The sequence below is a fragment of the Rhea pennata genome, chromosome 1 (assembly GCF_028389875.1).
Source record: "Rhea pennata isolate bPtePen1 chromosome 1, bPtePen1.pri, whole genome shotgun sequence".
Lineage (NCBI taxonomy): Eukaryota > Metazoa > Chordata > Aves > Rheiformes > Rheidae > Rhea > Rhea pennata.
The window spans coordinates 60660232-60675549 of record NC_084663.1 but is presented as its reverse complement, the minus strand read 5'-3'; the positions used below and the strand labels follow the sequence as shown (position 1 = coordinate 60675549).

The following is a 15318-nucleotide window of genomic DNA, read 5'->3' as shown; positions in this document are numbered from 1 at the left end:
GTACTAGAGTGTCACCAGAGAAGGTTTTTTTTCCTTTTGAATGCTGCCTGCTGAGCTTGGGAGTCTCTTGTTACTCGTGTTTCTTCCCTGTTTAACTCAGTTACAGCATCAAAAAAGGAAGAGAAACTTTGATCTTGACATGCCCTTCTTCTCTGTCCCCTGCTACAATTTCTACAGGAAAAAAAATAGTGATCAAGTGCATCTATTACCAGTCCTTTCAGGGCAGAACAGATACTTGTATCAGATGTCTTCCCAAAGCCTTTAATGTGCAGCTGAAGTTGAAGCTGAACTGTCAGAGGACACAGTCTGAGCACTGGCTTTATCACCATCCCCACGCTGACATTAGGGTAACTTGCACACGTGCTTAAAAGTGCTCTCTCCCAAAGTGGGGTGGACTTAAGCCATTACTCACTGTGGCTTCTTGGATTGAGGCATCAGTGGGGACTTCCAGTAATGAACGTAGATGTAGCAATTAGGGTCCGACCATCAGCTGTGCTCTCAGAGCTCTGTTGTAGCCAAGTCTGTAACACGCTAAATTTTGAGGGAAGAATTATTTTGACTTGCCTTTCACCATCCATGGATCTGAAGGTACCTGTCACTTGGATCTTATCCTTTCCGCTGCTGAAGTCTGTGCAGTGTTATTTTCTTCTTGTTAGTTGTGAGCACGTTTCTAATGGCCAAGTGGACATCTAGTGCAAGTATATGTAATTCCACTCTCATGTAGCCTTAGTCTCTTCCCATTCCTCCTTGCTGACCTTAGGATGAAATTAATATGCAGCTTTAAATCCTTGCCTGTAGCATAAAATGAGGAGGAACCATACTGATATCAGATAACTCAGAGTTAATATATTATTTTGAAATATCCAATTTAAAAAGGCTGCATTATAATTACCTCGCATACTGCTATAGGCTTTATAGGATGCTGGGCGTCTGCCGAGGAAGCCGGCAAGGCAGCTCCACACGGATTCACTGAGTGCGTTAGTCAGCAACAGAGGAAAATCCACTTTTTAGTAGTGAGGATGTCAGACTGCCGAGGGATATCAGGGACCCAGTTTTGCCATCCATGCAAAGGAGGGACTTTGATACAATTGGCATTATTATAGCATCGTCGCCAAATTGGCTCTTTTTTTGTTTTGTTTTGTTTTGTTTTACAATAAGCTGAAGTCAATAGGCAAAAAATGCCCTGTGTTTCCTATGTGGCTCTTCATCCATCAGCCATACCAGCTGGCACTGTAATTTGTGAAAATGGGGTAATGGCCTTTGGATGTTATGCTGGTATTTAATGCGTGTTCTCTGTGCTGCCAGAGAGGCCAGAACGCCCGCAGAGCTGAGCTTGGGTTGCTGGTGTGCATGAAGTAAACGTAGGTAGCTGACAAAGCTTCCCCTATGCCGTTTCTTCATATTTCTTCTGTGTTAAAAAGATTGGGAGACAAGTACCACTTCAGTCTCATCTTTTAAGTGAGTTTAAGGCAATACCATCTCATTTGCGATTGTAAACAGTAAGGCTACATTTTTTCCCCTGTACTCTGAATGCCCCAAAAGCTCATTAATATTAATGTCTGGAGAGGAAGTGTTTAGCCTATTGATGCAGGAGTGAGATCAGGAGCAAAGATTCCTCCATAGATTAGGGTTAAAAGCAGCCGTCACATTATCAAGTCTGACCTTGTACCTAATACAAGCTGTGGAATCACATTTGCTTAATTCTGTATTCAGCCCAAGAAGAGCACCAGAAAAGCAAGTACAGTGTGTTAACATATGGTAATATAGCAATATCTTCGGGCTTTTCTAGTTTTTATGCTAAAACCAGGAGCAAACAGCAGTAGAGTGCCATGTGATACTGATGGAAAACCTGCAGGAGGAGAGAGATTTGGGAATTTTATCTGTCTGCAGAGGATATAGTTGTATGTCTGTACAAATATCTGCAGAGGGTTTTGTTTAGTACTTCGAGAATTATTCACTGGTAACTCTAACCAGTGTAGAGCTGAAGACAGCATGGCATGTATTGAAATAAGTTTCTTTTTAAAGAAGAAGACTTTGTCTTCAAAAAATCTGTGTGATCCTTGACAACTGCTTTCTAACATCTTCCTCTGGAAACTCCCTGCCAGTCAGCTTTCCTAGGAAACATGAAGCACATTTCGCATTTGGCTCCCCGTCTCTTGCACTATAACACAAAACTGCCATACGTGCAGGAAGAATGAGCCAAGCTGTCTAAACTGGTTGCACTGGGCTATTGCGTGCCAACATTTTGCTGAACAAGTTGTTAAAGGGATAAGGATCTTGAACTTGATCAGTGGGGACTTCAGTAATGAACACAGATATTCATGATACTTACTATATATATGTGTGTGTATGTATATACACTTTTAAAATATATAAATGGTGTATGAATATAATACATAAGTACAAATATTTTTATATTTTATAAATTACATTATGTCCATTAGATTTATTATTATATTTAGCACATTGTACTGATGAAGTGCTAAAGGGATAAGATGAGAGATCAAAGAATTCAGAAGAGAAGTAGCGTTTGGCACTGCACAAGATACAGAGGTCCCAGGCTAGATACGTACTGCTGTCCTTAAGGAAAAATCCCTTGCCCAGGCTGGAGGTGCACCAGAACCTTGGTGTTCCCCATTTTTCTGTCATTGAGATGCTTTGGGGAATCTTTTTGTTCTATTTGTCCTTTAGATATAAAGTACATTTGACCATTTTTTGAGTATTCTTTGTATGAATCATGGCTAGCTACTGGTATTGAAAGCAGAGATTTGTCCCATGACTCCAGGAACTGGGGTTTCAGTATGAGCCTCAAACTTCATAAAGCCTACAGCAGTAATTTAGTGTTGTAATAGCTTGTGTCATTGTTGCAGTGTAAAGTAAGATGTGATTTAACAACTAGTAGAGTTAAGCTGGTGCAAAGCCATTTGCTAGGGGTGTGATAAAGGCAGAGTGAGGAGGCTCATTATGGCCTTTAGCCAAACGCTGAACAGCACCACAGCAGATGTGTGCAATCTGCATTGCCTCATGTGCTTCATTACAGGCTCCTGAGGAAATCCTGTTTAAGAGAACATTCCCCTTAGGGAGTATCAGAAATCTCCACGGGCCTTATTTCTTCTACCAAGGTCAAGGTCTAGCCAAGAAACAAGCTGCGATGATTAATTCTCTAGCAAAAAAAAGACATCAGCAACACATACTGTTCAGAGGACATCAGAGCACAGACTCTTTTGACTTTGGCAAACTTTCTGAAGCAGGTGTCTTCTTTCCCCATCTCAGCAGCGAAAGGTCAGGCCAGGTCCAATGCTGCTGCAGCTGTGAGATGGGTGTGGGAGTGAAGGGGGAGATCCTTTTTCCATGACTAAGGGACAGTGAGAGCAACTCAGGATGAAAGTGCTGTAAACACACTTGCCGCCAGGATGTGTAAGCACTTGTGGTCCTTTGCATTGGCTTCAAAGTAGAGTCCTGGACAGTGTCCATGAACGGCATTTAAGCAGCTTGAGAAGTCTGGAGACAAAAGCAAGGTCTTCTAGCTTGAGGAGAATTTTACTCAGCTATGTGATGACCTGCTTTAAGTTCTTTAGGGGCAATAATCTGCTTTTCTAGGAATTTGTATAGTAAGTAAAAAGGCAGTAAGAATTTCCAGCCTCTTTGAGTTATTTGTGCCTCTGCTTCTTTGCAGTTGTCCAACACAGCGATTCTTCATCAGATTAGACGAGACCAAGTGACAGACACATGCCGAGCAAACAGCGTGTCGAGCAGGAAGCGCCGTGTGCTGACACCGAATGATCTCAAACATCTGGTCGTGGATGAAGACCATGAAATGATCTATTGTTACGTTCCCAAAGTGGCCTGCACAAACTGGAAGAGAGTCATGATGGTTTTGACAGGAAGAGGCAAGTACAGCGATCCGATGGAAATACCAGCCAATGAAGCCCATGTGTCTTCAAATCTGAAGACCCTCAACCAATACAGCATCCCAGAGATCAACCACCGCTTGAAAAACTACATGAAGTTCCTATTTGTTCGTGAGCCTTTTGAGAGACTGGTGTCAGCCTACAGGAACAAGTTCACCCAGAAGTACAACACTTCCTTTCACAAGAGGTACGGCACCAAAATCGTGAGGCGTCAGAGGAAAAATGCAACCCAGGAAGCTCTGCGGAAAGGCGACGACGTGAAATTTGAGGAGTTTGTGGCGTATCTCATCGACCCACACACCCAAAGAGAAGAGCCCTTCAATGAGCACTGGCAGACTGTGTACTCCCTCTGCCACCCCTGCCACATTCACTACGACCTCATAGGAAAATACGAAACGCTCGAAGAGGATTCAAATTACATCCTTCAGCTCGCGGGGGTAGGCAGCTACCTGAAGTTCCCCACCTATGCAAAGTCCACGAGAACTACTGATGAAATGACCACAGAGTTCTTCCAGAACATCAGCTCGGAGCACCAAACGCAGCTGTATGAAGTCTACAAACTTGATTTTTTAATGTTCAATTACTCAGTGCCAAGCTACCTGAAATTGGAATGAGGGATGGGTTGGGGGGAGAGAGGGGAGAGAAAGCCTGTTTTATTTAAGATTTTTATTTGTCATAATAAATATGGAGAATGGGTTATTTTGTAAATTAATATTTTCTTTTTTGAATGATGCTGCGAGCAGCACAGTCAAAATTATTTAAATCAACTGTAAGAAAGGACAGCTCTCTTTGCAGGGTAACAGCATGGTGACGATCTAGCTGTAGAAATGAACAGTACTGCTACACTGTTTTAAAAATGTTAATTGTGTTCTGGTGAATTTCATTGCTTTTGCATTCCTCAAATTCTAATTAATGTTATTTATACTTATTTAAAACATGGTCTCTTGGTAGGTTTCACTTGAGCAGCAGAAATGAGATAACAGTTGGATGAAAGGAGTCTGGTTTGGTACTTTCCTCACCTGAGCTTGTCTCTGGATATTAATCTCTTCCATTAGCCTTTCTTGCAGGTAAATATAGGAGTGGTTGTTGATACCACATGTTTTGAAAGGACTAGTGGAAATAATTTCTTCAGACAGTGATACTGCACTTAAGCATACTAAAAGTCTGTCTTTCTAGCCCTGAAAGGGAAAAATAAGGCAGATTTTGAGAGATAAATGATATCTAAAACTCGTGACTGAAAGAAATGTGAATGTATTCTTTGGAAAGAGAAACCATGAAGTTTTTAATCTGGTCTGAATAATTTTATTAAGAATATAATTAGAGTCCCAGTGTCTCATAATTTGCAGCCAGCCAGTCCAACTGAATGCAGATTTTCATCCAGAAGTGGATTTGTGGATGCTGCATCAGAAAAATCAGCATTTTGAAAGTGGCCGTTTTGAAAGCGACTCTGGAGATTTTTGAATGCCCAACGCAAAAGATACTTAATTCATATCCAGGATGTGGAGGGTGAGGGTCTCCCACCTTCTGAAAAATCGTGCCTTCTTAACTGATGGGCAATCAAAATTGGCTCACGTGCTTAAAAAAATACCGGTCATAATATGTTGCTATAAAGGATGTGGGCATGTAATTTTAAAAAGGCAAAAAGTCATCTTCATGTTGATCTCAAAGCATGCAAGGCAATAAAAAAGGTCTCTAATCTTCCTACCTGCTGGTTTCATGGCTTTTTCCTCTGGGGGAGGGGAGAGTCCTATTTTTTATTGATGCTGAAATGCCGTTCACGAGTGCGTTTCTAATTTCCAGTCAGTTACTGTTCCATCTACGTTAATTCGAGTATGAGAACATGACCTTTTTCCGTAAGGCGAATGTCTCAGTAGCAGTTGTTGTGCTTATAATACTTGTTGGGATGGCAGATCGCACAAGTAGCAATTGCTTTGAACAGGCAGTTGAGTTGTTCCCAGCAAATAAGGAAAGGAAAAATGGGATTTTAATGTGGGACTATTAGCAAGCTCAGTGAGCAGAGGCGGTACAGGCTTCTCCAAATGCTTACTTTAATGTGGCAGGAGTGAGATGTGCAATCCGGAGAGCAGGAGGAGTCTGGCTAGGGAAACGGTCCATACCTACGACCAAGCTGGCCTGGCCAGGGGAGGCTCCGTAGGTGCTTTCACCTGGCTGCTGCGCTGCAAACGCAGCAGAAGCATCTGGCTGAGGAACAGATGCCAGGAACGCGCTGCTTACTTCTGGGGATGACAGCCTGTGCTTTCGCACCAAGAAAATATAGCTTTCCAAAAATCAAGGGGTGGTTTTGATTCTGCAAGCCTCCGTTGACCTGGAATGTTTTCTGGCAAACAAAAGAGAGGTAGTTGGCAAAAGGATGCCGAGGCCTAAGTGGAGAAATTTATGGCAACCCAAATTGTATTTTAGAGTTGTTTGCTAAGACAGGGTTTTGAACTGGCAATCTTCCTATAAGCAAATGGAACATTTCCAAAAACTAGTGAAAAATTACATAAATTCAGCTGAAGGCAGAGCTGTTTTAACAGTATCAGGGCCAGATGCTGAAAAAGTCCTAGTGTACTTACTATAGCAGATGATACCCAATGAATTACATTAGCCTCCAAGACCATAAATAGTTAAAGAAGAAAAAGAAGCAGATCCATCTAATTTTATAAAAATAAGTCACTAAATAAATCTCAGTGAAGAACAAATCAGCATAGCAAGCAACAGCTGACGTCCTTTCACAATTGTATTTGGTCTTACCCAGGATTTCGATCATTACTTTTTATTATCGTATCCTACAAATAAATCTCTCGTCCATTCAGGAACAAACACCGGTTTTTATAACCCAGGTCCTATTTATAACCTAGAGGACTAACTCAATGGCTAGTGACGCACTGGCTGTCTAAATCTGACAACTCTGAGTTCCTGAGTGGTTTCCAATTGCTGACTAGTGTTTTACTTGAAAGCAGTTTTGTCTCATTTAGAGGACGTGGAACTGTTGCAAGTGCCTATCACAGTGTGCCCTGTTTTTCTTTTATGTGTAGTTCAATGATTCGTTAAAAAAAAAAAGAAAGAAAGAAAGAAAAAAGATCTGTATGAGGGTAGCTTTTCCACCACCACCACCAGGATTTCCAGCAAGCTATCTATTTGCTTGTTTGGTGTTGTGTCGAGCAGTGCTAATGTCTTGGTCCAATTTTCTCTTCCATTACCTGTTAGTCCACTGCAACCAGATCTGATTTCAGGTATTTCATTTAAGAAAAAAAAAAGACTTCAAAAAGTAAATGTTGAAACATGGGTTGTGCTTTCCCCCTTCTTTCTGTGCTTTTTGCCCATCTCTGACATCACCACCTGGTTATCTGTCCTTAAATACTCTCTTTAGTTTGACTGCTTTGGAGATGCAAAAACCATTTCACAGTTGTGACTGATAGAAAAGCGGTAGGTGCAGAGCGCGTGCAGAAGAGCTGGCTGAGCCGGGATTTTTAAGAGCAGCGTTGGGGTTCGGTTACCCTTCTCTGGCCTCGGCAGGGGCTTTTACGCAGCCCAAAGTGGGCGCTCGCAAATCACCCGCTTTCCAAGGCCGTCGGGCCAGCCCACGGGGTGCTGCGCCTTCTTGTTGGAAGCGCGCAGCAGACGTGTGGCCGGCGAGAGTGTCCTGCATGCTGAGCGCAGCGCCCTAATCAGGTCTAACCTGATGCCAAGGAATAACCTTTTTATTCAGGCAACGAGGTGCTTTGCCTGAGGCCCTTGGGCAGACGTGCCGGGTCTTAGCTTGGGGAGCTGGCAACCACCACATTTACCAGGAGGAGGTAGGCCAGGGAAGCAGGATGCTTTTATCCCGGCTTGTCACTGCGTTTCCAGGCTGGAGGAATTTGGGTCGGGCAGCTGCTGAGCTCTGGCTCCTGCCCGTGTCTGTCCTGGGCAGATTCATTCTTGCTATGGGCACAGCTAATCCCGGGAAAAGGGAAGTCAAAATTGTATGAACAGCCAGAGCCACGCGGGGAGCCGCTCTTTTAGACCAACATGTGTTGGTTATGGTCAAGTAGTGGTGACAGTAGAGAGGATCAGCTAGGGACCGTCGCAGTTGTCACTGCTGCTTCCAGCCCCCCAAGGCTGTTGAACCTTAAGACGGTGAGACCCAGATCTGCGCCGCAGGTGCTTCCCCATCTGCCCTACAGTAAAGCCCCTGGGCTGAGCCCAGTGGCGCTCGCCTCTCCCCACGCAGGCAGACACCCACCGCGGTGGCTCCGTCAGCCTGGCTCCCAGGGAGCCCAGGTGGGATTTGGCCCATCTGAACCCGGGGGGTGATTCCTGTGTGGATGGGGACAGGCTGGCACATTGAATCTGAGTTTTTTCCATGCTTCAGCCCCTCTATGAAACACGCCCATTTTCACCCCCAAAATTGCAAACTGCCTAAGACGCGTGAAACATGCCACAAGCAGAAGTGCTTTTAGAAGTCAGTTGACCCCAGAGGTTTTCAGGTTTCCCTGTAGTCTGCTGCGCTTTTCAGGTACAAAAAGGGACTGTCCTTACTATTACTCTTGTTACAGAGAGTGTTATTTTCTTACATGCATGCACAATAAAATGTGTACGAATAATTTAACATCAATGTGGGGTTGGATTTTTTTTTTTTTTTTTACTTATTTGTATGCAGTAGAAGGCTTGTTGTAGAAGAGTATCTCCTCATACCTAAATATACTGTTAATAAAGAAAAAAAAAAGCTAAATTATACATTGCCAACATAAGTATGAACTGCTCATGACTCTTTCCTTAAAAAGCCATTCAAGCCTGATTATTTTTCTAAGTAACTTCAATTAAATTGAAGAAAGAAAGTTCTCTGTGTGTGCTTTATTTCTGGCTTATGCTCTCAGGGTGGAGGGTGGGATTTTGTCTGCAACCTTTGCTTTCTCACCAGGGCTTTTGTGGTAGTACAAGCAAAAGACTCAAAATCATGGGCTAGCATGGAGCTGGAAAGCTAAGATCGTGTCAGGGGAGCACTCGTGCTCCCTTCTGTCTCCATTTCCTGCCCCTGACGTGTGGAGCAGAAAAGGAGGAGATGGCGTCCTTCTGCCACTGCTCTCTCCCAAGTGAGCCAAAACCCAAAGACTTGCTCCATGAAGATAAAAACTCATTTTCAGGATGGGCATCTCTCTAACTCCACAAGGGCACCGTTGTACCTATCTATCTGAAGTTCAGCCTCTTGACCATAGCGAATGCCTCTGCTCTGGAGAGAGGTACCTCGCGGTGCCTTCTCAGACCACCTAGAGAGCACAGCAAGGGAGGGGGGAGAGCTGGGAGGGGGGACAGGCGCCTCACAGTTTGAAAACACCCATGGCTTTTGCATCAAATCAAGGCAAACCAACAGCATGGAAAAGATTAAACAAAAAAACCTGCCTGGGGGAACAGCTCAGCTCTGCTCTGCTCTTGAACACAGCCTCACTAAGGCATCTAGTCACCTGGCTCCTGCTTAGGCGCCTGATTCGATCAGCAGAAAATTTAAATGAGGCATTGCCTGTCTGGGGCTGGTCTGGGTTTACGGCCGGTGAGGGTGAGGGCTGTCAGTGGAAGCGCAATCCTGCCTCAAACAGGGGCATTTGTGAGCCAGCGAGATGAAGCTAAAACCCAGCGATCTAATGCACTTCAGGTCATGTGTAGACATGTTCCTGTCTGAATAGACATCATTGGCCCTCAACGGCTTTCACCTAAACCTTTCCAGCACACCCTGCGCTGCGCGGGTGCTGCTCCAGTCCTTTAGCGTCTCATTTTTAGGGCCAGTTTAGTTTGCCAAGAGACTCCTGTAGTACCAAATAGCTTTAAGGCCAACATTGATATAACCTCTTTGTGACGGGTAACCTTCAGGCAAGACCTACCACCAGCTTTTCCTTCCCGCACGGGGCTGAACCGGTCCATGAATCTGCCCGCGCCATTGCTGCCCCCAGCCTCCTTTGGAAAGAGCTGCTCTGCATCACAGATGTGCTGCTGGAAGGGACCTCTGGAGGACGCCTAGGCCCTGAGCCTGCTGCTCAAGGGCACCAAGACGAGGCCAGGTAGGGCATGCGCTTGGCTACCTCAGTTTATCCAACGATGGAGGGCTCACAGCCTCTTGCATGACCAGTCCCAGTGCCGTACCACTCTTTTAACGAAGACAAATTTTCCTAACGGCCCGGCTGAAACTCCCACTCTTTAACGTGTGTCCCTAACCTATCACTCCCTGGGGAAGACGGTGGAGCCGCTTTCTGCGCGAGTTGCCGTCACGTAGCTGTAGGCTGCTGCGAACCTGCCAGGGAGCCACCCTGCCACCAGACCAGAGCCCTCAACTTCCCCGCGTAGGTCATGCGCTTCAGGGCCCAAACAGCTCAGTAGCTTTACACTGGCCCCTCTGCAGCATCTCATCATCCCCCTTGACTTGGTGGGGGGGAGGCCAAAAAGCAGGTGCCGTAGGCTGCGTGCAGTGTCCAGGGGCGAGAGTGCCCCGGCTGCCAGATTGCGAGAGGCGACACACAGCAGCAACGCCCCTGCTGTTAAAAACATCTTTTCCTGATGTTTTAAAAATTTTACCGACTTTAACACGGAAATCAGCTTCCCCTGCCCTCGCTTTTTGACTAAATGCAGACCCGAGGTAGTATTTCTTTACCTATTTAGTAGTATATATATCCCACAAATTTTCAATAAATACCCCCAATAGTTTGGAAAAACAATACTTAGCACTTCATGTGACATCATTATGTTTTTTTTTTTTTTTTTTTTTTTTTTTAATTTTCATTCTGGTCAGACATTTTTACTCAAAAAATAAACAAACAGCAATGCACAACGTGCCTTCACTAGCAAAAAATCAATCCAAAAGTTTATGTCCTCCTTTCTATTTTTTTGACAAATATATAAAGCTGTCAGGGTAATATGTAGTTGAATAATAGGAGTTAATCCATTAGGTTTCAGTTTACTCAGTATTAAAAAATAGATTTATACCATGGGATTTTTATGGCTTTTTTAGGCAGTGAGAGGTCTCCATGCTGTCAATAAATATTTGCAGTCAACCAAAAGCAGCAGCTTGCAACAGTTGCTAATTTCCAGTAAAAACTTCTGCAAAGAAAGGGTCTAAGCACTGCCTAGGCCTTTGCTAGCAAAGAACTACTTTTCTAGCTAAAACAGGTGTAATTTTATATCTAAAATTAAATTTGTTTTTTTTTAATAAAAATGATCACTCCATTAATGCAATCAATCAATGCAACTTTTTACCATCTTTTTTTAAAATATGAAAAAAGATAGATGTGGGGAAAAAATGTCAAATCAGAAAAAGCAGTGCAGCTATGGAGAGACAAATGCTGTTTGCGGAGGCTTGCAAAGAAATGTTGAGACACCTATTCCAGAAAAACAAAACATTTGCCTGCTTGGAACTGTAGCTATATGTGATTTAGTAAGAAGTTTGCCTTCGGTAATATGGAAACACATAACAATTCAGCTGTTGTGCATGAAGTACACAATGCGCTTTTCTATTTTCTCATAAAAATGTTACTGCTGTATATGCAATAAGGTTTTATGTGCAGTATGGGCCATTTATACAGCAGAAGCTTTCCAACCTCCCTTTCTTAGGGAAATTTCAAAAAATTAATTAAATTTTTTGCAAAAAAAAAAAAAAAAAAAAAAAAAAAAGAAGAAGAAGAAGAAGAAGAAGAAGAAGAAAAGAAAAATCTGTGTTTTGGATTCCCCGGCAAATCTTCGCCTGGGTCCTGGGAGCCGATGAGAAGCGCTGAACGGCTCCCCAGTCACGTGGAGACGCAGCCGGCGCTTCGCGCACAAGCTCCGTCCCGCCGTCCAGGCCCGGTTACGTCCTCGGCTCGCACTGCGTCCAGGTGCTGGTGGCAGTTTGCGTGAGCTGGACAGCGCTTAGGCCGACGCTTCAAAAATAACGACCGGCTTTCAGGTGCGAGACACTTTGCGCTCGGTCTTGACTCGCAGAAGCTCCCGCTGGGCCGACGGCTTTGTCGCTCGGCAGAGCTCAGCTTTACCAGCCGACTTCGAGCAACTGCGATGCAGAGCCGACGCGCCGCCTGGTATTTTTAGGCTCAAGCCTGAAGTTGTGGCTCTGAAAACATCAAGTAATTAAAAATGAGTTTGTTCTGAACACTTCAGTTCCATAATTTGCCACAAAACTGGGTGTAATATTGTTAGAGATGAACAAGAGTTAACAACCAGAAAGGTGAACAGTCATTAATTTTGCCTAATGAATACACGGTGTGAGAAGGTTCTCACAGCAGTAGGACTTCATTAATTTCCTTTACTGAATGCTAAAACTGGTCAAGTTTCTCTCTCTCACCACCGGTCAGAAAGCTGTACGTACTATTCCAGAGGTATACCCACGCATTCACGTGCACTCCAAGTGCAGAGGCTGTACCTATTAAACGGTCATGTAACATAATTGCCTGAAGCTTGGAAAGCGCTTAAAATGCAGGTTTACTGTCAAGCAGCTGCAACTTTCTGTGTACTGATGGACATTTCCACACCTTCCTCCATAAGACGTAACAAGCTGGACTGCAAAGGAAGCAGCACATTCCCATCACATAGGAAGTCAACAAGGCAAAGGAGAAACTAAGCAGATGGTTGAGACGCTTTGCATGGGATGGACGGCAGGTCCACGGGGCAGGGTGGAGGTAGCTCAGTAATACCTTCAGACGGGTTGGAAGAACTGTTACCTGGACAGCTTTTCTTCCCCAGTTCTAGCAAAGTCTTACAATGTATCAGCAACACAGCGAGTATCTCTGTGATGGCTCTTCCAGCTATGGAGCTGTCTGAGGTGAAGAAATCCATCCACGCAGCCAGTACTTCATATTTCTTCATGGCATCAATCTTATCTAGTGCCATGATCTTTACAAGGTGAAGACTGTATGTTCAGGTTTTGCTCAAAGCACAGGATTTAGCTCTAAGAGGCTAACGGTTGCAGCTTGTACAGTCTCATGCACAGAGCGCACATCAGACACAACAGCGACCAGAGCAGTGTTTCCTGCTCTCTGGGATGTTAGTCTTTCATAACTTCCTTTATAATAACACTTACATAATAACACTTTATAATAACACTAGAAATGAAACCTAGGAACGGGGGTGTCTTTTAGTATCCCAATTTGCAGCATTTTAGATCTTTCATATTGCACCAAGGACACGCTGTGAGTTTATTTTTGGAGGCCTTAGTGTCTTCTACTCCACCAGAGGAGGTAGGCAGGTGGACGGGGTACAGTTTCCACAGGCATGTTATAACCTCATACTACAATCGTACCTAGTGGCCTTAATGGATTTGGCTTTGAAGAGGCAGCAGTGGAAATCTCAAGGGTTAAGAATCTAAGCAAGCCAGAAATCAAATGGGAAACAGGGAAAGAGTAATAAGCCCAATCTCCACACATTAGATAAACAGACCTACCTTACTCCTCCAAGTTGTCTACTAATTTCAGTTATTTTATGTGGTCATGCTTAAAAAGCTAACTTCTGGTTTGGAAATGCTCCAAATCCCAGAGACACTCTTCTGTTTTAGGTGAAGGCTACCATTCATTTCTCTAGAACTGCAATTAAACACGTCTTCTGAAGTCTACATTTTCATGTGTAATGAGTAAAACTGGTTCAGTCTTCAAAACAATCAAGACAAAGCATTCTACTTTCATGCGAGAATCTTGGATGCTGTAACAGAAGTAAGAATTGGTTGGGTCAGCACAGGATAAAACTAACCCTAGGAATACCTGCTTGAAAGAGAAACAGGGAAAAATGGCTTTGGATGATCTAATGCTAACCATAGTTAGAGGATTCACAGGAAAGCAGCCTAATGGATAACTGCTTCCCAAGTATAAACTGATTGCATACAACTACTGCTGTTGTATGCAATCAGGAGCAAAAGCTCCTGATTTTTGAAAAAATAGTTTACAATGTCAAGTTTATTCAAATGCTGCTCTATTTTTGCTAGGACGTGGCAACAACATCATTAATCAAAAACAAAAGAAGACAGAGAAAAACCAAGTAAACAGTCAAATTCCTTTTTAGATTCTGTTCACAGTAAAGCCTATAATGCAAATCTGAGAACTAAAGATAGCAAATCTTAAGGCAACATTAAGAAGCCAGTTATGTCTGCCAAATAATTCATTCAGAACTGCATTTCACTTGCAAAAAGCAGATTTAAAATTATTCAAGGAAAGCAATTCCTTGACCTCTCAAGGCTTTTATCAACTCTTGCAGAGGAAATAAACTCCCAAAAGAGTGAGCAGAAGAATGTTAAATAAAGTTAATGGGCAAGCTGAGTAAAGGAAGAAGCAAATTTCAAGTATTTGTTTGAACCAAGAAACGAGAGCATAAATACTGCATATGATAAACTGTGGCCTGCATATTAAATAAACCGCTAGCAGGATGTGAAATAAAGTGAAATTTTTAATTGCAGAGCAACTGAAGGCCACCCAGCATGGGGAGTTTGCAGCTTTACTCCCATTTTAGAACCCTTTTTGTTCTCCAATCCTAACAAAGCCGAATGGCTGAAGGATGCATTACTGCTCCCTGGTACCCTCACAGAATATGACAATCTTGCATATTTACCAAGCATCTCCACTTTAATTGTGAATTATTCGTGTCCTCTTAATACCAGAGTCCCTAAAGTGCCTATGCAAAGCATGCACAATGTGATAAAATTGTCGCTGAATTTAATACAAAGCTTTTCTTTTATGAATATCAGCATGAGGCTTTAATGGCCAAACAAACCTCTTTGTTAGTTCTTTCCTTTCACCTGTATAAAGCTCATTTATATCTTTTGAGTAGGTACGGGAAAATGATAATCAAAAAGATAACTGAACAACAGAGTAGCTTCCCTAGGAATGGATTTGAGATCAATTTAAACAACGTATTGTAGCACAGAACAACCTAGCCCCCCCCCCAAAAAAATAAAACACCTTCCAGAGACTTTATGCTATCTCCAATAAAACTTCTGTACTGTTTTTGAGCAATACCTTCCTCTTTTTTAAGCAAGTTAGACTTCAATTAGCAGGCTCCACTACTATTTTCTGCATCTCCAAAGAGACTACCTTTGCAATAGCAATTTTGCCATAATAATAACAACGCATTTCAAACACTCCATTTCACAGAGTTCTTATGGTCCTTATACTAGTGCATCCAGATTTGTGTATTTTGAGTTATTCTGGGTCTTAAGAGAACTTGCACAAAGCTCAGAACTGAAATTAAGCAATAAACACAATAAAAAGACGATGGTTGTCATTTTGATAAAAAGAGGTGTAATTAATGTACAGCTTACCATATTCTCTTCAACATACCAAAACACCCAATGGAATCAGTATATTAAACACTGGTATGGAAGAGAGTATCATAAATTTAAACATTGCAGTATTAAGGCAAGAGGTATAGTCACCAAATAAAAATCCAAATATTGATCTAAGTT

The 15318-nt window shown here is 43.0% G+C and overlaps 1 protein-coding gene across 1 annotated transcript in view; it reads left to right on the top strand.

Annotated features, from left to right (window-relative positions):
• The window catches only part of CHST11 (carbohydrate sulfotransferase 11), a 176854-nt gene extending 171131 nt beyond the window's left edge, over positions 1-5723 (top strand). The window contains exon 3 of the mRNA XM_062569538.1: positions 3677-5723. Coding sequence (XP_062425522.1) covers positions 3677-4525 — 849 coding nt within the window. The 3' untranslated portion in view covers positions 4526-5723. The remainder of the gene's footprint in view (positions 1-3676) is intronic.
• The last annotated feature ends 9595 nt before the right edge of the window (positions 5724-15318 follow it).